The sequence below is a fragment of the Galeopterus variegatus genome, unplaced genomic scaffold (genome assembly GCF_000696425.1).
Source record: "Galeopterus variegatus unplaced genomic scaffold, G_variegatus-3.0.2 Scaffold9848, whole genome shotgun sequence".
NCBI lineage: Eukaryota > Metazoa > Chordata > Mammalia > Dermoptera > Cynocephalidae > Galeopterus > Galeopterus variegatus.
Genome location: NW_007735959.1, coordinates 13,115 through 37,577, shown reverse-complemented (window position 1 = coordinate 37,577; position 24,463 = coordinate 13,115). Strand labels below are relative to the sequence as shown.

Sequence of the window (24,463 nt, the reverse complement as noted above, 5' to 3'; positions counted from 1 at the left end):
CTGCAATCCCGCCCCAAGCTGCCCTGTCCGGTGCAGTGATGCTGCCCAGCTCCGCGGCACCTGGTGCCCACCTGCAGACCTAGGATGCAACCCGCTCTGGGCATGGGGGGGCCAGGATGCCCTGCCCCATCACCTGGCCCAGGGCTGGACATGCACGTCCCTCCCCTCCCCTGAACTGGGGGGGTTGGCAGCGGGGCCTGGTGGGCTCCAGAGGCAGACCTAGACAGGGAGTAGGCAGGAGGACCAAGTGAGTACACAGATGGATGGGGGTTGGGGGACAGTGGCCCCAAACCAAAAACCTACGCCCTTTCCCCATTGGCTCAGCCTTCCCCAGACCTCACCCCAGAGCTTCAAGACCACAAAACCCAGGTGAACTTACACATCTGTCTCATCCCACAGGATACAGGTCTGGTTGGTGGTGCCCTGGGAGAGAAGAGGAAGGAGTCAGTGCCTCCACCCACCCCAACCAGCCCCCACCCGCGGGTCACCGCAGGATCCACCCACGGGCGTGCTAGGAGCCCTGACTAGGTGGTTCCCCCAAGAGACTGCATTTTGTAAGGAGGAAACTGAGGCCTAAGTGGAGATGGAACTGGCCCAAGGTCACTTGGGCCTGCCTCAACTGCCCACTTCCCACTGTATGGCCTTGGGCAGCATCTGTCCCCTCCCAGAGCCCAGGTATGATGGCAGGGCTGGGCAGCAGTGCCCGACACCCTTCCCTGATACAAAGTGGGTGATCAGCGTCAGGCACACCCCCCCGTCCTGCCCTGATATCCATGGTCTCATGAACTACGTCCAAGGGCACTCATGGGGCGCTGTCCCTGCCAGGCTGGCTGCTCACCAGCACTGCAGGAGGGGCGCACACAGCAGGCGCACCGGCGCTCGTGAGGGGAGGCGCTCTGAGCACTTATGGAACCGCCTAGTCCTTACCCAACTCTGTTTGTTCCCATTTGATAAGGAAGGGAGCTACAGCACAGAGAGGTTGAGCGACTCCCCCAAGGTCACACAGCTGGGAAAGGCAGGGCTGGGTTCTTCCCACAGCTCCCCACAGCCCGGGCCCGGGGTTCAAGGCCTGGTGCTGCCCTGGCCTAGCTGGGTAACCTGGGTGCCTCACCCCCTTGGGGTCCTGCTCTGAGCCCACCTAAAGTGCATCTCAGCCCCTACTGCTCGGAGGTGCAAGGGATAGCGCCAAGGAGCAGGAGCAGGGTTGCTGCAGGAGCTCCAACTGCCACCTCTCTGAGGCCCTGGGTGGGCAATGACGGTACCCACGGGCCCCACCGAGTCCCGCCAGGTTTGTGTGCAGACCCTATGCTGGGCGGTTGGGGACTGCATTGGGTCACACAGTGGAAACACCCTGGAACCCGGAGGCAGCCCAGGGGTGCTGAGGCGATGCTCTTGGCACTAAAATCCAAGACTGCTGGTGAGGCCTAGAAGTCTGCTCCAGGGGCTCTGGCAGAGGGTGTCCCCTGCACTTCCCAGCCTCAAGGGCTCCCTAGGGGCCGCAGGGGTAGTGGGTCTGGGCGGTGGGGGCAGCCAAGAAGATGGTGTGAAAGGAGACAGGGCCCAGTCACACACGCCAGGGGTGAAGGGGACTGTAAGCATGGACAGGCGGGCTCCGTTTCCCAGAAGGAAATGGCCTTCTCTTCCCCAAAGGAACCCAGCTAAGAAGGCCAGGGTGGGCAGTGGTTAGATCTCAGGTGGTGGGGTCAGACATGGGCGGAATTTCAGCACCACATCAACAGGCTGTGTGATCCTGGGCAAGTCACCACACCTCTCTGAGCCTCAGTTTCCCCACCTACAATTCAGGGATAAAAGCAGCTCTCCTGCAGGGCTGTTGTGAGACCCTAAAGGGCTAATGCCTGGGAAGTGTGAGCACAAATGCTCTACTCTTGGGATCAGAGAAAAATCACATGCACACGTGTGCACACACGTGCCAACGTGCACACACAGACGGCACTCACATTGTACATGTGGGCAAACTCGATCTCCAAGGGTGTGAGGAGGGAGCGAGGGGGAGGCTTCACAGTCACCGAGATGACCTTGGAGTTCAGGACAGTCGTATTCCTGGTGGAGCCACAGGAGCAGCAGCGGTCAGAAGACTGCTAGAAGCAGCTAGCCCAGAAGAGCCTCTCAGCTCCTACTCCAGACCAGGCCCAACCCCCGGCCCCTTCTCCAAATGCCCCCCAAGGCCCCCTCCATGCCCAACCCATCGTCCACCTCCTCCAGGCCAGCCCCTGGGCCCCCTCCCACCCCGCCTGCCCCACGTTGCCCACCTCTGCAGGGCCAGGAAGCTGCCTAGGTTTCTGTAGAGCACGGTGCCCACCACGAACACAGAGGAGTCATCGGCCTCTGGAAGAGTGTGCTGTTACCCCCAACCTTGTCCCTGCAGCTCGGGGCCAGCCTGGACCCTGCCTTGTTGGCCTCTACTGTCCCCTCTGCAAAGTCACGTCACCATCTGATCCATCCCCACCCACAGACGCTGCAGTGGAGGAGCTGGGGCCACTGCCTGGGTCCCAGGTAGGAAGAGGGGGAAGCTGGGGCCCTTCCCCGGAGTGACCCCCAAGAGTTGTAGGGCAGGCAGGATGCGGCTTCTCTTCCTGGGAACCAGAGTCCTTGCTGTGTGACTCCAGCGAGTCCCTTTCCCTCTCTGCAATGAGGTGGTACGTGCGTCCACAGGCACTGCCCCCAGGGAGGGTAGGGAGGGCTTTCTGGAAGAGGGGACAACCTCGGGACAATAAGAAGTAGCAGGGATGCCGCCCTATCTCTTGAGGTGGCAGGCTAGACTCCAGCAGGGACTTCTCAGGATGGCCGGCCCCCAGACTCCGGGGACTGAGTCTCCTGTGAGGGCCCCTCCCACTCCCCGGGGCCCCTCACCTGCCAGCCCCGTGGAGAAGACGCTCTTAGACACGGTGACCCTGTCCTCCGGCACCTTGGCCCAGTCGCCCGTGGCCCGCCAGCCCTTCATGGGGAAGCTGATGTCAGTGGCTCCGCTGGCTGGGAGCTTGTGGATGCTGAGGACTGGGGCAGGGCGGGGGGCAAGAGATAGAGAGACAGAGGGTCACGGGCAGGAGCCTCGGCTTTGGGGAGCAGGCCTGGGGTGCAGGACGACGGCACAGTGTTGCCCATGGCTCATGGGGTGGGGCGCAGTGGCCAGCTGCTGCCTGGTGTTCCCTCTCAGCCGCGGCCCACAGTCCCAGCCTCGGCACAGGCTGCAGACCCCACCCTCCATGCACACGGGTCCTACGCAGGCCTCCAGCTCCCTGTCTGGGCCCTGTACCCAGAGCCCAGCGGGGTGGCAGATGGGCACAGTGGGGGGCAGCAGATGTGGCTGGGCTGGGTCTGATTGGAGCCCCCAAGAGCAGGCCCTGGTCCTGATGATTGGGAACTGCGAGGGGACCCTGCCACAGCCCCTGTGAGGACCTAGGCCCAGGTTCAGCTTCCTGGGCTCCCGGAAGGTGATCAAAAGCAGGTTCTGGGTCAATCTGTGGTTCCAAGGGATCCACTGGGAGTGCTGTGCCCACCTCAGCGTCCCTCCCTCCTGCCTCCCAGACGCAGGCGCCAGCTGTCCCCTCCTGTTAACCCTTCCAGCTGGGGGATGGGGACAGAGTCCGGCTCACGGGGCTCAGAGACACTACGTGGACAGCAGGTGCAGAGGTGGAGTGAAGCTGACCCGAGCTTCCTTTCCCGTTCCGGAAAGGGCCCCTCTGCACCAGGTGGAGGGGCTGGGTGGTGGAGAGGCAACGGGTTTGGGGAGAAACTGGAGGGCGGAGAGCTCGATGGGAAGCAGATGCGGCCAAGAGATGGCCCAGCTCGCGCCTCAGGGACGCAGCCCGAGTCGGGCGCTGTCCAGCCTCCAGGCTAGGTGTGGGCTTCCTCCTGGCCTCAGAGCAGATGCCCTGGGAGGGGGTGCACTACCCACGTCCCCCTTCACTCCCAGCCTGCCCACCCTGACAAGCACTGTGCCCCCTTCACCCATCAACCCATGGCTTGCCCGGAGCCTGCCCGGAGCCACCCACATTAGATGTGGGGAGAAGAGGAGAAGGGCTTGGGAGCCACTGTGCTCTGCCTGTGCCCCTGTGCCCCAGGCTCCCCTGCCCCAGCCCATTCCCACCTCCGCGCCTCTGTGGGTGTGGTGCCCCTTTCCACACACCCATGCCTGCCATGCCTGGCTTGGCTCGGCGAACTCGCCCTGCCCTCCCTACCCATCTGGCCTTGCCCTCCCTGCATGTATGTGGTCACCTCTGGGACACAGGGCATCTTCCTACAAGATCCCCTGGGGACAGAGACAGGGACAGGGACAGGCCTTCCTATCTGAATGCCCAGTGCCCAGCGCGTGGCCAGCCCTTGTTGCTGTGTGCTTCGCCAGAGAAAGAACGAATGGACAAATGCATTCACTCAGCACATTTACTGAGAGCCGACTGTGTGCAGGGACTGCTGTGGACACTGAGGCTGCAGAAGAGAATGAGACAGACGGAAGCCTCTGCTGGAGCTGACGTGAAGCGGGGACACAGAGGAAGCCAGGCAGGGAAGAAGATAGAGGGTCTCAGGTCTACGGGGCAGCAGAGACCATGGGAGGCGGGGTCAGGAAGTGCTCCCTGCAGAGGGGAGGTGACATGTGGATAAAGACCTGGAGGAGATGGACCGAGCTCGAGCTCGCTCGCTCGTTCCTGGATGGAGCGGCACATCCCAGGAGCAGAGAGAGTGGGGGGAGGGGGAGGGGAGAGGACGAGGTTGGGCGGGCGGAGCCCGAGTCAGGGCGGAGTGAAGGGAGGGGCTGGTCCCAGGCCCTGGGCCTCCGTGGGAGGGGGTGCGATGGGGTTAGGAGCTGGCACAATGGTCCCCTGGAATGAGGCTTGTGTCCTGGCGGGGGGTGGGGGGGGCGCAGGCAGGGGGGGGCGGGGCTCAGTGTTCTGGCAGGGGGGGCAAGATCAGGAGCCTCGGGTTGGGGGGGTGGGGGGGGCGCAGGCAGGGGGGGGCGGGGCTCAGTGTTCTGGCAGGGGGGGCAAGATCAGGAGCCTCGGGTTGGGGGGGTGGGGGGGGCGCAGGCAGGGGGGGGCGGGGCTCAGTGTTCTGGCAGGGGGGGCAAGATCAGGAGCCTCGGGTTGGGGGGGTGGGGGGGGCGCAGGCAGGGGGGGGCGGGGCTCAGTGTTCTGGCAGGGGGGGCAAGATCAGGAGCCTCGGGTTGGGGGGGTGGGGGGGGCGCAGGCAGGGGGGGGCGGGGCTCAGTGTTCTGGCAGGGGGGGCAAGATCAGGAGCCTCGGGTTGGGGGGGTGGGGGGGGCGCAGGCAGGGGGGGGCGGGGCTCAGTGTTCTGGCAGGTGGGGCAAGATCAGGAGCCTCGATTTGGGTGACTTGGGCTTGTTGCCTCTGAAATGCCCTTAGACACCCGGGGCAGCAGGAGACGCCTGGTCTGGAGCTCGTGGGAGGTGAGGCTGCAGATGGGCCCTGCAGCGGGCAGGGCGCTAGGGTGTTTAAGGCCATGACACCAGGCGAGGCCACAGGGGCAGGCGGATCCAGGGCAAGGGCTCAGGGGAGCTGGGGCCTCCACCTGGAAGTGCAGGTGAGGAAGAAGATGAGCCAGGGTGGTGGAAGGGGCTGGCCCAAGCCAAGTGGAGGTGGGGGAGGGAGGTGAGGAAGAGAAGGAGGGGAGAGGAGGAGGGGGAAGGGAAGCAGTGGAGGGAGGAGGTGGCAGGAGCGATGTCCTCATTCTCAAGTGGACGAGGGGGCGGGAACCCAGGACGGCGGGGTCATCGCGGGAGCAGTGGAGGGCTGAGCAGGGGCAGGTGTGCTGGCACGTCCTCTCCCCTCGGGGAGCGGGTAGAGGGCTCAGGGCTGGGGGCTGGGCAGAGAAGCAGGGTCCTGGACAAGTGGGAATGTGCCAGAGAATGCAGTCCGGGCAAGGTCGTGGGCACCTCCACCGCCCGTGAGAGGGCAGGGACCTGAGGGTGCTGCAGGGCGCTGGACTGACCTGGAGGGAGGAAGTCAGGACCCAGGGGGAGGCCACGTGGTCCCAGGACTGCACACTGGGGATGGCCCGGGGAGGCTGCTACTAACCGGACCAGTAGGTGTCCGGGTGTTCCCGGAGGAGTCCAGGGAACTGAGGGGCCACACAAGACTGACACCGAGAGGTGGACAGAGTGCCCTGACTGAGGAGCTCAGGCTGCCCAGGACCGAGGGGGAGTCTACTATTGATAAGTGTGGGGTCCCCAATGGCACAGGGGATGGGCCGAGGGGCAGGACAGATGCATGGGGTGCATGGAGTGTGTGGGGGCTCTGGGGTACGTGGGCATATGGGGAGAGTGGGATGTAGACATTGTAGGGATTGCAAAGGGTGTATGAGATTATGGGGTGTGTGGGTGAACAGGATGTATGGGAAATGAGGGGTGACCAGGAGGAGCCCAGAGCCTCTGGTGGGGACAAACGGCTGTCCCTGATGTCCACAGGCTCAGAACAGGCTTCCTGAGGCAGGAGGTCTGTGCCTGTCCAGGAGCCATGGGCCGTGCCGGGTGCCCTGGAAGCAGCCACAGTGAGGTCCTGGGCCAGGAGAGGTGAGAGCCCTGTCCCTCACCCACTCCCCAAGAGGGCACAGAAGCCCGCTCCTCTCTGGGCCACTTGCATCTCACCTAGAAATCCAGGCCTGGGAAGGAAGGGAGCAGTCTCAGAAGGTGACACTGGGCTGGGAAGTCTGAGGCCAGCAGGCCTGGAGCCATGGCTGACCCCATATGCCAGCCAGCCTCTGACAGCAGCCAGGCCTGAATCTCCCCCTCTGTGACATGGGCTCTGTGCGAGCTCTGGGGCCCCAAGCTCCTAGGGCAGAAAGCAGTGCCAGTGCTCGGGACCTCCAGCTTAGGAAACATGGGCCCAGGCCAGGGCAGCTGTGTGTGCCTGCTGCCACCAGGGCGTCAGCGTGGCAGTTGGTTGAGGTCCCAGGGTGTGGGTGCTCATGAAGCTCAGCTGATTGTGGTCACATCCTAAAGGTCAAGCATCCCCACAAGGAGGTGACAATCTCCCTTGGTGCTGTTTGGATCACAGCTGGGGCCAGTGCCCACTCCTGGGTCTCTCTTTACGAGGGGGGTCCCTGACCAAGGCAGGGAGGGTTTGGGAAATGTGGCCCACTAGAGGAATGGGAGGGGAATGCGGTGATAGTCATTAAATAGAACTGTTGTGCCTGTCCCTAGTGATAGCCACCATTCGCTCCGGGCCCTGGGCACATGTTCATCTCATTTTCTGCTCTCCATGTCCCCTGGGTGGGCACTGTTACTAGCCCATTGTAGAAATCAGAAAACTGAGATTCAGCAACACCAGGGGATTGGGTAGAGTCCAGGCCCCTCTGATGGGTGCCCCTGGAATCAGAGGGCAGAAAAGTGTTGGCAGCACAGACCCCACCAGCACATCTCTGCACAGACAGCACCTTGGGGGGACGGGTAGAGGCGAGCTCCCAGCCCAGGGGTGCAAACAAGGGCCAGGGGCTGTGGGGTGGGGCTCCTGGGTGTGTCCAGAACTGGAGGTCTCCAGGCCCTTGTCTGGGTCTGAAAGCGCCCCACACCCCCGGGTCATATCGTCCATCTGCCAGAGACTTGGTCTGTGCACGCAGAACTGATCTTAGAACCAGCCCAGAAAGGACCCATGGAAGGTGTCTGGTTGCTGCCTCTTTATATAGATGAGGAAACCGAGGCAGAGGGCCCTGCCCAGGGCTGCAGAGCAAGGGCATGGGGGTGGTCAGCAGAGTGAGAGATAGGCTTACCCAGGTTGTCTGTCACCTGGTATGCATCCCTCAAGTCCTTCATGCGGAAGCCGATGACATCCACAAAGTCCTCCACCAACCGGAACAGCTCCTTGGCATTGGGACCCATCTGGGGGAGCAGAAATGCCACTTTCAGGGATCAATGAGGACACCCGCACCCCAGCTGGGGACACACTTGTGCCCTCCCTCAGCCATCCCCCTCCTCCCTTTCTCTGCTCCCTCTTCCTCTGGGTCCTGCGGGTCACTTCCTCACACTGCAAGGAAGCAGGGGTGGTGGCCTCTGCGGTGCCACACCCACATGGAGGGTGAGAAGTTTGAGGCCCAGAGGAGCTCCTGGGCTCTGGCCCAGGCTGAGGGGTCTCTGGGTACCCACAGTCCCTGCTGGGCCCTGACCTGGGGTCAGGTGTGGTGGCAGGTTCAAGGTCAGCCTGGAGGTAGGGAGGCTGACCTCCCTTTCCAGCTGAGAAAGCCCACCATGCCCCAGTCGCCTCGACAGGCACTGTGTGGTAAGCACATTTTCCCACCCTCTCCCTGACCCCACTGGATAAGCTCTTGTCTTCTGATGGATGAGGAAAGGGAGGCTCAGAAGGTTAGGCAGCGTCCTCCAATCTCACTCTCAGCAAGAGGCCGTGCTGGGATTCCAGCCCGGAGCCATGCACAGCACCCTGTGGGCCCCAACCCAGGCTAGCCTGGAACTTAGGGCAGCACCAGAGATGCCGGCACCCATCCTGACCACCAGGGCCCAGCCCCAGGTCCATACCAGCTGGGCCTCCTCCCACTTGTCCCGGTTCTCCTCTGCCAGCAGGTTGCTGATAATCTGGACAAAGTTCTGTAAAGAAGAGGAAGAAGGGCTGGTGAGAAAGAACAAGGCACCAGAATCATGGCTCAGTGTGCAACCAGGGTCAGGGCTATGTATGTGACCAGGGTCAGGGCTCAGTGTGTGACCAGGGTCAGGGCTCAGCCTATAACCAGGATGAGGGCTCAGTGTGTGACCAGGGTCAGGGCTCAGTGTGCGACCAGGGTCAGGGCTCAGTGTGCGACCAGGGTCAGGGCTCAGCCTATAGCCAGGATGAGGGCTCAGTGTGCAACCAGGTTCAGGACTCAGTGTGCGAGCAGGATCAGGGCTCAGCCTATAACCAGGATGAGGGCTCAGTGTGCACCCAGGGTCAGGGATCAATGTGTGACCAGGGTGAGGGCTCAGTGTGCCACCAGGGTCAGGGCTCAGCCTATAACCAGGATGAGGGCTCAGTGTGTGACCAGGATCAGAGCTCAGCCTATAGCCAGGATGAGGGCTCAGTGTGTGACCAGGATCAGGGCTTAGCCTGTGACCAGGGTCAAGGCACAGTGTGCAACCAGGGTCAGGGATCAGTGTGCGACCAGGGTCAGAGCTGTGTGTGTGACCAGGGTCAGGGCTCAGTGTGTGACCAGGGTCAGGGCTCAGCCTATAACCAGGATGAGGGCTCAGTGTGTGACCAGGATCAGGGCTTAGCCTGTGACCAGGGTCAGGGTACAGTGTGTGACCAGGGTCAAGGCTCAGTGAGCAACTAGGGTCAGGGATCAGTGTGAGACCAGAGTTAGAGCTGTGTGTGTGACCAGGGTCAGGGATCAGTGTGTGACCAGGGTCAGAGCTCAACCTATAACCAGGATGAGGGCTCAGTGTGTAACCAGGATGAGAGCTCAGTGTGTGATTAGGATGACAGCTCAGTGTGTGACCAGGATCAGGGCTTAGCCTGTGACCAGGGTCAGGAATCAGTGTGTGGCCAAGATTAGGGTTCAGTGTGTGATCAGGGTCAGGGCTCACCCTGTGTCCAGGATCAGGGCTCAGTCTATGGTCAACATTGGGGCTCAGTCTCTGGCTGGGGTCCAAGATCACTCTTAGACACCCTCCCTGGTGCCCCTCCCCCTGGACCACTCTCCTGGGAGCTCACCTGCACGTCCCCGGGGGTGGGGCTGTAGTACGCTCTCCGAAATATCTCCGTCATGTTCCTCAGGACGTCGATGGTGGAGAGCAGGTCCCCACTGTAGCTGGTCCCATCCTGGGAGATCTCCACCAGCGTCTGGATGACTTCTGAGACCCCCTCCCCTGGCAGCCCTCGCTGAGCCTTGGCCAGATGCTCCCTGGTCTGGGGAGAATGGAAGGGGCTGGATGCCATCACCTCTGCAGGACACGTCCATGCAGGTATCAAGGACCTCCCATACCTAGAGGACCCTCTGCAGCCCCAGCCTCACATCCAAAGGGTAGGTGTGCTATGCGACAGGACTTCTGGGGGACAGAGAAGAGGAGGGACCTGGAGTGAGGGGGGCGGGTGGGGCTGGAGACCCCCAGGGCAGGCCCTCACCATCATTTGGATGTTGCGGTAGTCAATGGAGACACAGCGGATGTAGGTGGGGGTCTCCCAGTACGCAATGCCTTCCTCGTCCAGCTCACAGCGGCGCAGGATGAGGCCTGGGGGGACCTCCTGCTTCTCAGGTGGACGCTCACTGCCTGGCACAGGGATGCTGTCCCCGCTCCCAGGCAGGAGCCCCTCTGGCTGGGCCCCTGCAGCTCCCAGACGCAGAGACTCGCCCATGGGCACGTGCTGAGAGCAGACTTGGCGCAGGGCCCAAGCCCACTGCATTCCCTTCCCTCGATGCATTTCCGAGCCGCTACTGAGCACCTGTGCCAGGGCTGGGCACCTGGCAAGTGTCAAACCTTCAGGGACCCCACTGCGTGGAGCCTTGTCTGAGTTAATCCAGGGCCTCCCTCAGAGCTCCTTCCAATCCAGAGCCCTGGGGAGAGCTGCTCCCTACATCTGCTGCCTGGCTGTATCCACAGGGCTGCAGGGCCCTCGGCCTGGGGTCACTGTCACATCCCTGTCACCCAATAGGAACCACAGGCCACTGACTTAGATGGGGCCAGTAGTGAGGGTCCCTGGGAGACACGGCACACGTGCAGACAAGAGCCAGGGAAGGCACGCCGCTGTGGACGTTTATTTCTTCACTGTGCGCGTCTGGATTTGCAATATGCTACTGAGAGCCTGTACTGTTCTGTAAACAAAACGGGGGGCGGCAGCCACCATGGCTGGCCGTACATGCACCCCCTGCCGTCCCTGCCCCACGTGGACCACCCCCCCACCCCCCCAAGCAGCTCTGGGCTGAGGGACCATAAGGTCCTCGTATAGATGAGAACACTGAAGCTCAGAGAGGTGAAATCACTTCCTGAGTGTCACACAGCAAACAAGGGCAGAGCCAGGATTTGAACCTGGGCTCCCAACCTCCCTGCCTGCTGCCTCTCAGGCCTGTAAGCCACACACACTTTTCCAAACAGGAGCGGCAAAGACCACACCCTGGTGTGGCCAAGCCCCTCCCCATGGAGCCAATCTGTGGTCTCCACACCCTCTCACCACCTTCAATTGCTCCTCAGGGCTGGCATGGGGGTTAAGACCACTGGCATTCAAAGAGGACGCCCCACTTACTGGCCCTGAAGGCCCAGGGCAAGTGTGTTAACTTCCCTGTGCCTCAGTTTCCCTGTACATGGGCTATGGACTGTGGTGACTTCATGGGGTTGTAGAAACCCAGTGGGAAAAGGCCTGTAGAAGCAGCATTGGATTGTTGCGTAAAGGCTTAGTGAGTGCTCAGGACACTGGGGGCTGCCTGTGTCCCCACGCGGTGTGCCAGGCTCCCAGCCATGCTGTGCCTGCATCAGCGTACACACGAGCTGTCTGGGTTCCACATCTGGGTGGCGTGCCCCGTGCTGACAGCCCCTCAGGAGGGACCTGAGGGGGCATCTCAGCGTCTCACATACATCGCCATGAGGACAGAACCCCCCACACCACATGTTCTTCGGCCCTCACCTGTGGCATTGCGGGGACACCGGACTGCAGCCACCTCTCCTGCCGGGGTCTCTTTCCAGATCACCGCACCGAAGTTGTCCTCGTCACAGATCTCATGGGGCTCTGCCCAGGACCAGAGACAGTGAGTGGGGGCAGGGGGGATGGGAACACGGGGCCGAGAGCTGGTAGCAGGCTCAGGAAGGCCAGGACCCCACCAACACGTCTACTGTCACAAGCAAGCCCCGAGCCCACCCGGTTGCTCCCGGCCTCTCCCTGGAGTGCAGCGGAGGTGTGGGAGGGGTCTCACCGGGACACCGCTGGGTGCCACACTGCCGGTACTCATCCTGAGGCCCCTGACAGGTGGCTCCCCCGAAGAAGGGCCCAGAGCAGACACGCTCCCGCCGCTGGCTGCCACCCCCACACGTGACGCTGCAGCCGCCCCAGGATGCCCAGGCCTGCCACTTGCCATCCACTGCGGGGTGGCCAGACACGGAGGCACAGGCGATGCAGACAGGGAGACACAGGATTCCATGACACACGTACAGGGACAAGGGGATAGGGAGAAACAGGGCAGGGTGCCACAAGCAGAAAGGAAATTGAGACCGGGAGAGGAAGAACCAGAGATCAGCCCAATATAGAATAAAACAAACACCTTAGGTAGGGCAGTTCCACCATGACCACCCCAGACCACCCCCCCGCCCCACCGCATAGCCCGCTGCCCTGTGGCCACATGTCAGGGCCCACAGTGACCCCCAGTGGGGCCTGACCCCTCCATGGGGCTCTGCCTGCGAGGTCCCCGCCCCTGCCCAGGCGGCCCTGACCTGGGCACTGCTGCAGGAAGCAATCTCGCGTCTCCACCCAGTGGCCCTGGCACTCGGCGCCCCCGTAGGAAGGCCCGTTGCACTCGCGTGTGCGCTGCTGCCGGCCCTGGGAGCAGCTGGCGGAGCAGGCGCTCCAGCTCGACCACTCATTCCAGTTTCCATCCACTGCCCGGCCCGGGGGAGGAAGGGGACAGGAAGCCAGCGTGAACACCAGCACCTCAATGCTGGCCTCAGACACGGGATGAAAACCCCGGGAGCCACCACCCAGCACCCGGCCTGGGACACAGGTGAGAATGTGCCAGGCTCACCCTTCAGCCTCCACCTGGGCATCATCTGAAGTTGGGCTCCTGGAACTGGCCAGTGACCCTCTGGGCCTCCCCCTTTCCTCTTTCCCTCCCCCCCCACCTCAGCACCCTCCCTCTCACCTACCAGGGCACAGGGCGATGTTGCAGAACTTGGTTTGCTTCTCTGGGCCCTCACAGGGGTTGCCTCCAAACTGGGGGGGTCTGCAGGTGCGTGTGCGGTCCCGAAAGCCACGGCCACAGGTGCTGGAGCAGAGACTCCAGGGTGACCACTCGTCCCAGGCGCCATGCACTGTGGAGAAACAGGTGCTGCAGCCACTGCCCCGCCCCCAGTCCTGCTGCCCCGGCTCCTAGCGGACCCCAGCCCCGTGGCCCCCACCTGGACACACGGCCGAGGTGTTGCAGAGCCGCTGCTCCCGCAGGGGCCCGCTGCACTGCGTGCTGTAGGAGGAGGACACGCAGAAGCGCGTGCGCGTCTGCCAGCCCTCGCCGCAGGTGCTGGAGCACACGCTCCACGGGGACCACTCCTCAGCCGCCGGGTCACCTGTGGGCCCAGACCAACAGCGTCACAGGCCTGCCCTGGCTTCTGTCCAAGAAGGCTGTGACTGACCCCTGAAGGACTTCCCAGGACGAGGGCCGCCCTGCCCAGCAGCAGGCAGTGGGGGCTGGAGTGGGAGCCTCTGGGCCTCAAACCTGGGCCGGTCTCAAGGACTGGCTCTTTTCCCCACAAGGCTAGGGGCCCCTGACAGGCCTGGACAGGCCCTCACACCACTCCCCACAAGCCAGTCTGCCTAGAGACAAGCTCCCGACACCTAATAGGTTAGTCTAATGGCAAGTTATTAATGTCATTACTTACGACTAGCAGCAATTACTAACTTATGGTATGTACCCAAAGACCTAGTCCCTGGAAATGGACCCTCCCCGATTCACAGTGTCAGTCTGTGCCTCGTCAGTCCCGCCCTTCCCACCCCCAGCTCACCCGTCTGGGGGGATGGGAACCCAAACTGCTGCAGCTCGTCGCCCAGGTCCTCGCGCCGCCGGGCATCTGTGGACCGCAGGGACTGGCTCCGGGAGCTGGTGCGCCCAGCAGCTGCAGAATGGGCTCAGGTCAGTGTCTCCGCCGAGGCTGGCGCTCTCTGCCCCGGGTCCCCTCTCTGTCTAGGTCACAGCAGGCGAGGCTTGCCAGCACCACAGTCGCCTGGCCCCACTGGTCAGATGGGAAACTAGGGACCAGAGCATCCGGCCTGGTGCCAACCCTTGTCTGGTTGCCTTGACCCCTTCCCTTGGGTCCTGTCTCCTCTGCCGGGCAGTGCCCCCCACCTCCAGGGCACACAGGCTGGTGGTCACTTGCAGGACAGCACCTCTGAGTGGCTGCTGCTCTGCCCTGCTCAACATCCCACCCGCTGTCCCTGCCTTCCTCCCGCAGTCTCACCAGACACCCCAGAACCCCCACCCCAGGCTCCTGAGATGAGCCTTCTCCCCAGAAAAGTGCATCCAGGAAAAACAATGGAAGAATGACAGTCTCATTATAACTAGATTTAGCTTTATGGAAGCAACTAAAGAATGCATGAGGTCATTAACGAGCCTTATTAGAGAAATGCATTCTGGAGGTAGGATCTGCTGGGCCTGGCTGGCCTGGTCAGGGCTCCCCACGTCGGGGGAGAGGGGTCCCGCCCCCCAGCCAGGCTTCCCCACGCACCCCAGAAATCCCAATCCGCAGACAAGAGGAAAGCCCCCTCTCGTCCCACCTTGCTGCACGTACCCGCCTGACCAGGCTGGCCCTCGCCCCTGTGGCCTCGACCCCAATTCAGACCCCGCTCCTCTTAGCCCAGGCCCGTCCTCTTCCCACCCGCCCACCGCGCACTCACGGCCGCAGGCCTTGCGGTTGCACAGGCAACCTTCCTCCAGCACCCCCTCGCAGCCACCGCCCTCGACGCCCTGCGCGGGCAGGCAGGTGCGCGTCCGTGTCTGCAGGCCTCCCCCGCAGTCCCGCGTGCACTCGCCCCACAGCGACCACAGCTTCCAGCCGCCTGGGGGGAGACCAGAGGACGGGCTCAGGGCAGGGCAGGAGGCCTGGCAGGGAAGCACCTTGGGGGACCCGGGACACGCTCCGGAGAGCTCAAGTCCCAGCGCGGCCGCCCCCCAGCGCAGCCCGGGCAGGTTTGCTGAGAGATGAACTGTGCTGAGCTCCCGCCCATCGCAAGGGCAGCCTCACACCCCGGGTCCCGGTATGGAGCTGAGGGCAGAGGGGCCTGCTGCTGAGGCTCTCACTCCTGCACACCTGCGCCCCTCTCCACCGGCCCTCAACCCCGTTTCTGGCCCAGTCCTTTGAGCCTCGTTTCCTCATTCACATAGCAGAGGGCTGACCCTGGTCATCCTGAGGCCTCCACATCCCCCACCTCAGCTGTGACCTGTGAGCCACAGAGTTGGCCACCCACTGAAGAGCCAGGAGACAAAGGCCTCTAGGACCTCCTGGCCACATCCCTGCCCTGACCCCAGACACCCTTCAGCCGTGTCATGGAGCTCCTCCACCCTGTGTTCCCCCACCAATCCCAACCTCATGCCCCAAGGGTCTTGGCTGCCCCAGCCATTAAGAACACAGGATGCTGGAGCACTAGGGCGCCTTAGAGGGCAAGGAGTGGGAGGTAGCTCCCATCTGTGGGCTGCACTGGAGGCTGCTGTGCCCAGGCCTCCTGCCCGGTCCCTCTCGCTGCACAACACCCTGGACTCTGCTATCTGTCCACTCTCAGAGCAGCAGGGTCAGATGGACTTGGAAAGGGGGAGCAACCCTCCCCAAGTGCTGACTCTTGGCCAGGCTCAGGGCCAGGCATGCAGCGCCTCTGGGGAGGGCACCTGGACACGCACCCACTTAGGAGGAGGTGAGGGGACAGCTGACAGCCTTGCCAAGCCCACCACTCAGACCTGCTGTCCAGCTGGGGCCACTGGCCCACGAAGCCTGCCGGGGAGCACCTAGAGCGAGCCTAGAGCAAGGGAGACCCCCCAGAGGCCACAGACCAGGCTGGCCAAGGGCCTCCAGCACTTCTTGGAACCTCCTGGCATGAGAACAAGGACTGCAGGACCCTGGAGGCTGGAAGGGAAATTAGCACCCAGAGCAGGGAGCCAGGGCTGCCCAGTTCACCCATAGCCCACCACCCACAATGGTGCTGTCTGTCACCTCCCAGCCTCACACCCTCATCTGCAAAACGAGGACAATGGCAGACTTTCCAGGACTGGTCGATGGGAGGAAAAATTTCAAAAAGGGCTTGGGAAGGATGGGGTAGGAATTGCCATCTGGGTTGGAGCTGACCCTGGGATTTTGCAGCAAACTCAAGTGTCCAGACCACTGGCACGGATCAGACCAGCAGGGGGCGCCAGGGGCAAGTGGATGGAATGTGGGGGAGGGACCCCAACGTCAGCAGCTGTGGGTGGAGACTCACTCCCTGCTGGGGTAGCTAGGGTGGGAAGGGGAGTCTCCCACGCCCCCAGCCTGTCCCTTCCCTCACAGAGCCCACCCTCCCATGGGTCTCAGAGAGCCAGAGCACCCTGCTGCCCCCACAGCATGCCAGGCCCGTGTCCAGGGGAGAAGGTGGGTGGGAGGCCCCAGCACATTCTCCACATGGGCAATAGGTGGGACAGGGCAGCACCTGCCCACAGAACAGGCGCAGGGGACCGGCTCTGAGGCCGTCTTGCTCCTTGCCCTTCATCATAGCCGTGTCACATGCCTTAACTCAGGACATGGAGAGGAACCAAGAGTTGAACTCGTGGTCAGATTCCAAAAGCCCCCCCTCACCCCACACTAGGACCACCTGCCAGGACTGACCACGGTGCAGGTGCTCGCCTGCCCAAGCCATCCCACCTGGTGAGTCTGACACAAAGGAGCAGAGAAGGCTGGAGTCCAGGGAGGCAGGCCTGCCGACAGGGTCAGGGTGGCACGTCCTGACTGTGTCCCCCTTGTCGCCCCGGCCCAGCCCCCACATGGAAGCCTGGGTGACGTGGAAACTGGCAGTGGGTGGGTGGGAGAGAGAAGGTGTCCAAGCCAGGCTAACGGAGGATGCCACTTGGTTGCCGTGGCAACTGCTGCAGAGCGCAGCCTTTCAGGATAGACCCAGGTTAGGCCTCAGCTGCCAAGACACCCACTATTTCAGGGCTGGTTACCTTGGTGACCCAGGTGGTGAAGATGTGGTAGGGGGAGGGGGAAGAGGCGGGGACACATCAGGAGAGGCTGGTGTGCCGTGACTGGTCACAGGCCCAGCCCTGGCCCTGGCTGCATACTGAACCCTGATCCTAGTCACAAACTGATTCCTGGCCCTCGTTACGCTGAGGCTTGATCCTCATTATAGAGTAAGCTGTGGTCCTGGACATAGGATTCCCGACCCCCCATCCCATACTGAGTCCTGATTCCAGTCACAGACTGATCCCCAACCTCGGCCACACTCCTGCCACTAACGAACACTTGGAAAATGGTGGCTGCTATTTTTATTATCGTTTTGTTTCTAGCATGTGTCCCCACACATAGCTGACACTCAGTAAATGTTTGTCAAGTGAATGCATCCATGCCAGAGGGGGAGTTACCCAGGAGGGCTCCTGGGGCCCGCAGTGCAGGGCATGAGGTGCTCGGGCACCCTGTCACTGGGTGGCCGCAGTGCGTCTGTGCTGGGTGGGCTGCAAGGGACAGCAGAGGAGCGTGCAGGCCTGGGGTGGGCCGCCCCTCAAGGCCCGGAAAGAAGCCGCCATTCTTCCCCCGCTCAATGCCCCTCTGTCTGGAAGCCTCATTTCCATCTCATTAATGGGATGAATAGAGCCAATGAAGGCCGCCAGGCAGCCCGGCCACCCAGGAGAGAGGGTGCATGATGAGGGGGCTCCGTCCTTCCCACCCCAGCGCCCCAGCCTGGAGGCTGCGTGCTCCCCAGATCCTGCACCCCAAGTACGCTGGGATGGGGGCACTGGGAGAGTCCCTCCCTCCAGCTGGGCGCCCCCAGCTTCCGGGACCTCCTGGAGGAGGGGAGCAGTGCACTTCCGTCCTCCTCCAGCAGAGGTCTCCCGAGACCAGCAGGTTGGGTGGCACCTGGGCAGCAGGTCAGCTCCTGCCCGCTCCCGCCCTGCTCCGCCAGGCACCCGCCGCATGGCACAGGCTCCCGGGAGGACCTCTGCCACCCCAGCCACCAAGGTAGGGCCTGTCCGGGGTTACCCAGATTTCTCTCCAGAGGCCCCTGCGCGGATGTGCAGACCAGGACCACAGAGGACAGGGTGGTCTCCCTGAAGCCCCTCCCCAACCCAGCCCCTGCTCCATAGCCCCTCGGCCAGTGGGTCCTGACTTAGCCCACCCTCTGCTTGGGCCAGTAGCTCCACTGTCAGTGCCCAAGTGCCCAGCAGCCCATCCAGCCACAGAGATGGGCACTGTTGAATCTTGGGATGGAGCTGAGAAGCCGAGCCCACTGCCCACGGGGTCACTTCCCAGACGAGGCCGACAAAAGCATGGGGCCTCCTGAAGCCCTGGGCCTCCCCTGATCCCGGTGGAGTCACCGTCTCCTTCAAGCCTCGTTTGGGCCTGGCCAGCAGGTGCCATTCCGTCCCCAATTCACAGACGGGAAGCAGGCTCGCAGAGCTGGCCGAGTTGGCTAAGCCTGCGGGGGCTCGGGTTTTCTTGTCAACTCTTTTTCAGCTGGGCAGGTGCCCTGTCCTGAGCATGGCGCCTTGTTCACAAGCCTGAGAACTCGGGGCCCATCCTGTATCCTGGGCAAGTCACCACCCTCCTTGGGTCTTGGCTGCCACTCAGGGTGGCAGAGGCTGCCAGTTGCTGACCCAACGCCCTTTTTCCAATCTTTCTAGGGAGTGGAACCCAAATCCAGGCCATGACCCCTGCCTCTCCCGTGGCCGGGCGCACGCGGGCATTCTTGTGCTTAGTTCCCTGGGGCCCCGTCCTGCCATTTCCATCTGCAGCAGGCATTGTCTACCATGGGCACTGAGCCTTCTTGTTTTCTAGATTTTTCTAAATTGGCCCTTGTACTAAAAGAGCTGCTCCCCTGGCTGAGATGACAAAGCCCCAAGTCCCTGACAGGGGAGCCTTGGTGCCTTCCCCAGTCTTCCCTCCTCCCTGTCACCTGCCCAAACCCACCTGGAGTCCAAACGCCACAGACTCCTCCTTCCTCATTCTAAGTGATGCCTTTGTAGCCTCTGTCTTAACTGCACCCCCCTGCCCTGGGGACCCCAAAGATGGCCTCCAGGCACTTCTTCCCAGGGACTTCATGGGACTCCTATGGTCGGGACTAAGCCCGACTCTCACTGTCTCCAAAAGCCTCATGGGGGGTGCGGGTGGGGATCACTGTCCAGGTGGGCCCAGGGCTGAGTGGTAACCATCCCTGGAGATAGTGCAGGAGGCAGAGGTCAGCTCAGCTCTGCAGGCCAGGCATGGCCCCTTGGCCCAGCATCACAGCCTCCCTCACCCCTGCATGACCCACGTGCCTGGTGGAGTGTGTGCGGGTTCACACCCAACACTCATGCTCCAGCCCAGCCCCCACCCCCACCTGTGCAGGCACACATGCAGACATACACACACACGGGGACACACACACACACTCGCTCCTAGCCCCTAGGACACTGCTTTTTCATTATCTTACATGTCGCTTCTGCAATAAAATTCTTTAATTAAAACATGAATATTTAAAACAAACCTTGAGAGAAAGGGCCCCGTCTGGCCAAAGGCAGAAAAACACAGAGAGACAATGGGAGAGGCTAAGGGACAAGAGACAGCACCAGGGGCCCAGGGTGGCAGTGGGAGCTGGCCGCCGCAGAGAAGGGCTGCCAGGCGGTGGAGGGGCAGAGAGAACAGTTGCCATGGCCCGAGGAATGTTTGCTGAGCCCGACACATGACGTGGCCATGTGGCATTTGGACAGGCCAGGTGGGGAGCAGGGCTGAAATGGGCCATGGGCTCGCCTCGGCGCCTGCTCACTCCCCAGCTCAGCCATGCGCTGCCTGCTGAGGACAGGGGTGGGTGGACAAGCCTGTCCCAGCCTCCCCCTGGCCGGCAGTGAGGGGGGCAACTCCTGGGCACAGGGCTCAGCAGGAAAGATGTGGGTGTCGGCCGCCTGCCCAGGTCAGCTGTGTGTCCTCTGGAGAGCTGCCTGACCTCTCCAGTCCTTCTGTCACCCCATCCCCATACAGACGTGTACACACACACATGCACACACACACATGACTAGCCGAACACATTGCAGGAGAAACCCCAGGCGGTTCCACCAGGTGGCCAAGAGGTGGCCCGGTTGGAGCCCCCTGGTGACACTGCCCATCGCTGCACCATCAGCCTACCACTTACGAGCTGGGTGACCCTGGCCACCGCCTATCTCTGTGCCAGAGTTCACTCAGCAAGCCTTCCCTGAGTGCCTGCCACCGCGTGCTAGGTTCTGTCCCGCACACAGGGATGCCTGCTCTGTGGTTCCTGCGTCTGAGTGCACAGCATGCGATGGAAAGTGGACACAGCACGCAAGGGAAGGACACAGCGTGGCAGAGGCGATGCACACTGTGGAAAGTGAAGGGGCAGGGCAAGGGGCTGAGAGCATGGCCAGGGCTCACCGAGAAGGTCACAGCTGAGCAAGGACTTGATGGAGGGGCCCTCGATGGGGAGCCAGTGTCAGGCCTTCTATGAGGCGTAAACTAGCTAATGCCTACAAAGGTAGCACCAGTGAGCAGCCGCTGTTACTGAGATCATCTCTGCCCCCATAGCCCCAGAAGCATCAGCGCCCTCTGGGTCGAGGGCACGGGCCTGGGTCTGAGCTGTCTCTCGGCCTGGGTGAGCACGTTCCACCCCCCTCCCGGTAAAGACCAGCTCCCTGCTCCACACTGCCAGTGGCCCCAGCCCACATGCTCTCCAAACATCTTCCTACAAGACAGCCAGCCCCTACCACACAGCCTCTACACCGCACTTTGTCAAATCGCCATACAAAGCCCAGCCTCAGCACACACATGCACATCATGCACGCACATACTCTCACACAGGCACACGTGAATGCACACACACCTTCACACCACACATGCACATACACATAGGTGCACATGTACAGGAGCATGTGCACACAATGAACCACATACACGCATGCACCATGCATGCACACATATACATGTGCACATGCCATATTCGCACACATGTGCATGAACACACACGTGCACACACACACACACACTTGCCCGCCTCTCCTGACACCACCGCCATACACTCCTTCTCAGAATCTATGCACACCCCACATTGCCCAGACCTGGTCTCCTGACAGCCCGCTTCTGATTCCTCCCTGCCCTGAGCCCTCCAGAGTCTCCTGCTAATCATAAACGACACTGACATTCCGTCGTCAATGCTGCTTCTGCTCAGGGACACTTCACCCAGCTCTCATTCCTCACACAGTCCAGGAAGAAGAGATTCCTGCTCTTCCTGTGTAAGGACGAGGCCCCGAGGACAGAAAACTGCTGGGACTGGCCCAGGCAGGCCCTGGGGCTCCCAATATGCAGCTCGAATGCCAGTGCCAAGCATCCCTCGCCCCAGCCTGGCCCTGCCCTGGTCTCCAGGGACAGAGCTCCCTGCTCACACAGCGCCCCCACCTGGCCGACCCATGGGCAGCTCACACTCAGGGCCCACTCTGGCCTCCGGATCTTCCTCCCTGCTGTGGCCCCACCTCCACCTCCCCCCTCAGTCGTCCTGATTCCCAGCCAGCAGCCTGGGAGTGGTCTAGCCTTCTCCTGCCCCCACGCCCACTTCCTGCCACCAGCAGGCTGCTCACTCCAGCCCCGCCCCCGATGCTGTGCCCCGACCAGGCCGGTGTCAGCGCCCTCCCGGATGCTTCTGCATCTGGATGATCCTGCAGTGGCCACCTCCCTGTGCCACGCTTGCCCTCTGAGCCCCGACACCCCTCTGCTCTTACAGCCCGAGCTGGTGGCTCTTCCGCTTAAAGCCCTCCCAGCCCTCCTCTTCTCAACATAATATGCAAACACCACCATGACACCCACAGCCCCTGCCGCGGGGCCTGCACACAGTAGGTGCTCAGTAAGGAGGGGCTCTCCATGCTTCTTCCAGTCCCCCAGCCCCACGAACACCCTCCACTCGTCATCTGGGCATCCATCGCCAGCCCCCTGGAGGGCTCAGCTCCTCAGCCCTCCAGCAAGCTCCACCCTGCTCTGAGCAGCAGTCGGCATTTCCCTGGCACAGTCGCTGCCCGGGATGCTGATAAAGACCCGCTCCTGCACGCTGGGTATGGCGCGGGATGCCTCGTATCTAATCTGATGGAGTAATGCTGCAAAGCAGGCAGTACTTTGAGGACGAAGGAATCAAGGCCCAGAGGGGTTAAGTGACCAGGAGTGGCAGAGCAGGACGCAGGGCCAAGTCTGCCTGTGCCCACCTGGCCTGGGCCACCTGAATCCTCTACACTCCCAAACCAGCCAGTGCCCCACCTGCTGCTCCTTGGAAGAGCCCTCCATCCTCTGCTCCATTCTCCCTCAGGACCCCCTTGGACCCACTCCCATCCCCGCCACACTGTGGAAGCTGCCCATGCCAAGGTCACGATGACCTCTGCCTTGCCCAGCCAGAAGGCCTGTCCTTAGCCCCTCCTACCTAGCCATTTGGTGGCACCTGATGCGGCTGGTGTGCCAGCTTGTCTTGATGCTGGATTTCCATCTGGTTTCCTGGGCCCCCACCTCCCTCCCCTTACCCATGGAGGGCCTGGCTCGGCTTCCGCCCCTTCCTCGATCCCCTGCTCCTCTCCAGCCTCTCGGAGGTTTCTCATCTGGGATCGATGGCCCGGGCCATGAACAGAGCCACATCCCAGGATAGCTGATTCCTTGTAACCCCACCTCGCCCATTTTATGCCTTTAGAGACATTATTCTGAGATGTTGTCCACAGGCCTCACTGGTCGCAAAGAGGCTAAGGCCCCTGCATGCCCACAAGTGCCCCCGTCACCCCACGGTGACTCTCCTAGCATCAAGCACCCAGCCTGGCCTCACTCCTGAACATCAGATGCCCATGGTCACGCCCCATGAACCACTCCCACCCCCGCCACATGTCAGCAGCAGCCCCAGCCTTCCAGAGCCCCAACCAACACCCTGGGCAGCCTCCTGTTCCTCCTTCCCACAAGGGAGCCTGTCGAGCCCCAACCCATGGCTCCCACCCCGCCGGCACCCCCTCCTCCATGCAGGCTCCTGTCCCATCCAGAGAAAAAGCCCAAGCACTCCAAAGGCTGCAGCCCCTTAGGCCTGGCCCTCGCCCCTCTGCTCCAGGACATGCCAGCACATGCCTGCCTCAGGCTCTGCCCTTCTCTTCCCCGCCTGCAGGGCCCACGTCTCCCAGACCTTGAACCTGGTCCCCAGTCTAAGTGACCTCCCTGACCTCTGATAAGATGGCAGCCTGCTTTGGGCCAGCCAGCCTGCTTTGTCCTCTGCGAGGCCCCTCATGCCTGGCACGCCTGCCCATGGGACTTATTCTTTGGTGCACTCCACCTCCCCTAAGAAGGCGCCTGGAGAGAGCACCTAGAAACAAGGCAGGCGCAGGCGGTGGTGGCTAACTCCTGAGTGCTGTGTCCATGTTTCGTACGGCCATACCACATTCAACCCCGAAATTCCCCCTCCTAGCAACATCTCCAAAGAGCCCCCTCTGCTCACTGTCTCGACGAAGCCCCTGTCCCCTGCCCCAGGACCATCCTCCACTCCAAGGCTCCTGCAGGCCCTGGACCCCCACCATGGCAGCCTCTGGCCCATTAGAACTGTCTTGCCTGAGAGAAAGGCGGAACCTCTCGCAGCCAGGAACCTAACCCCCCCACCCCCCATCCTGGAGGAGATTGGGCGCCGTTGCTCACACCCATTCATTCATTCAACACGCAACAAGCACCCACCACATGGCAAGCCCCATGCCGGGCCCAGGCTTCCTACCCCCACACACCTGCAGCGAACTTAAACTCTGTGTACACAGCTTCCCTGATGGGGATGCTCGGGGCAGCCCTGGGGGTGAAGACCCTCACACACCTCCCTGGAGTCCACAAGGCCACCTCTAGATCCTCTCCCGGCCGGTCACTCACCTGCAGTGCCATGCCCACCCCTGTCCTGGGTCAGGCTGGTGAGGCAGTTCTCCGGACCACCAGCCACGCCATCCCTCAAGCAGACATCCCCACGGGGGACCAGGGGACTGGAGGCAGGGTCACCTGCGTCGCCGCCCAGGCACGCACAGGGGGTCTGCATGATGCCACAGGGATGTGAGCTGCGGCTGCCGGCCAGACAGGCATCCAACCAGCGGCACAGCATCTGGCAGGCAGCCCGGCTAGGGTTGCGGTTGCCCACCACCAGGTATTCGGCAGAGAAGTCGTCGCCCAGGCCTGGGGGCCCGCCCAGGAGGCTGAGGTCGTCGTCCTGGGGCGGCTGCTGGCGCCGCATCTGCAGGAATTGCTTGCTGGCCTGCAGGAAGGCAAGGGGCGCTGAGGGGTCACAGAGCCGCAGCACCTCGTCGAAGCTCTCCACGCCCAGGTAGGTGCGGGTGGACTCCAGGAAGGAGTCGAACTGGTAGGTGCGGACGTGGCTGGGGCCACTGCAGGGTGCCGGTGCCTTAGCCACCTTCATGTAGAGCGTGTAGCGCCGCGGGTCAGGGTTGCGCAGAGTCCAGGAGCAGCGCGAAGCGTTGGCCGGGAACACGGCGGCCGCTGAGAAGTAGCCAAAGAACTTGCCCTGCACCACCGTGGCGCACGGCTCGGCCCCAGGCCCCGCGTCAGCCCCGGCAGCCGCCCGCGCCCGACGACCCAACAGCAGCAGCAGCAGCAGCAGCA

The 24,463-nt window shown here is 62.5% G+C and overlaps 1 protein-coding gene across 1 annotated transcript; it reads right to left on the bottom strand.

Annotated features, from left to right (window-relative positions):
* Nucleotides 1-375: 375 nt before the first annotated feature.
* On the bottom strand, nucleotides 376-24,461 carry BAI1 (brain-specific angiogenesis inhibitor 1; the record flags this gene model as incomplete). The annotated part of the gene is made up of 16 exons (XM_008593904.1): nucleotides 376-423; nucleotides 1,959-2,061; nucleotides 2,271-2,346; nucleotides 2,872-3,015; nucleotides 7,741-7,849; nucleotides 8,501-8,569; nucleotides 9,669-9,863; nucleotides 10,080-10,186; nucleotides 11,574-11,675; nucleotides 11,860-12,024; nucleotides 12,374-12,649; nucleotides 12,803-12,967; nucleotides 13,055-13,219; nucleotides 13,655-13,765; nucleotides 14,544-14,705; nucleotides 23,726-24,461. Coding segments are annotated over 16 exons (2,733 nt in total), but the record flags the coding sequence as incomplete, so codon positions are not given.
* Between the last annotated feature and the right edge of the window lie 2 nt (nucleotides 24,462-24,463).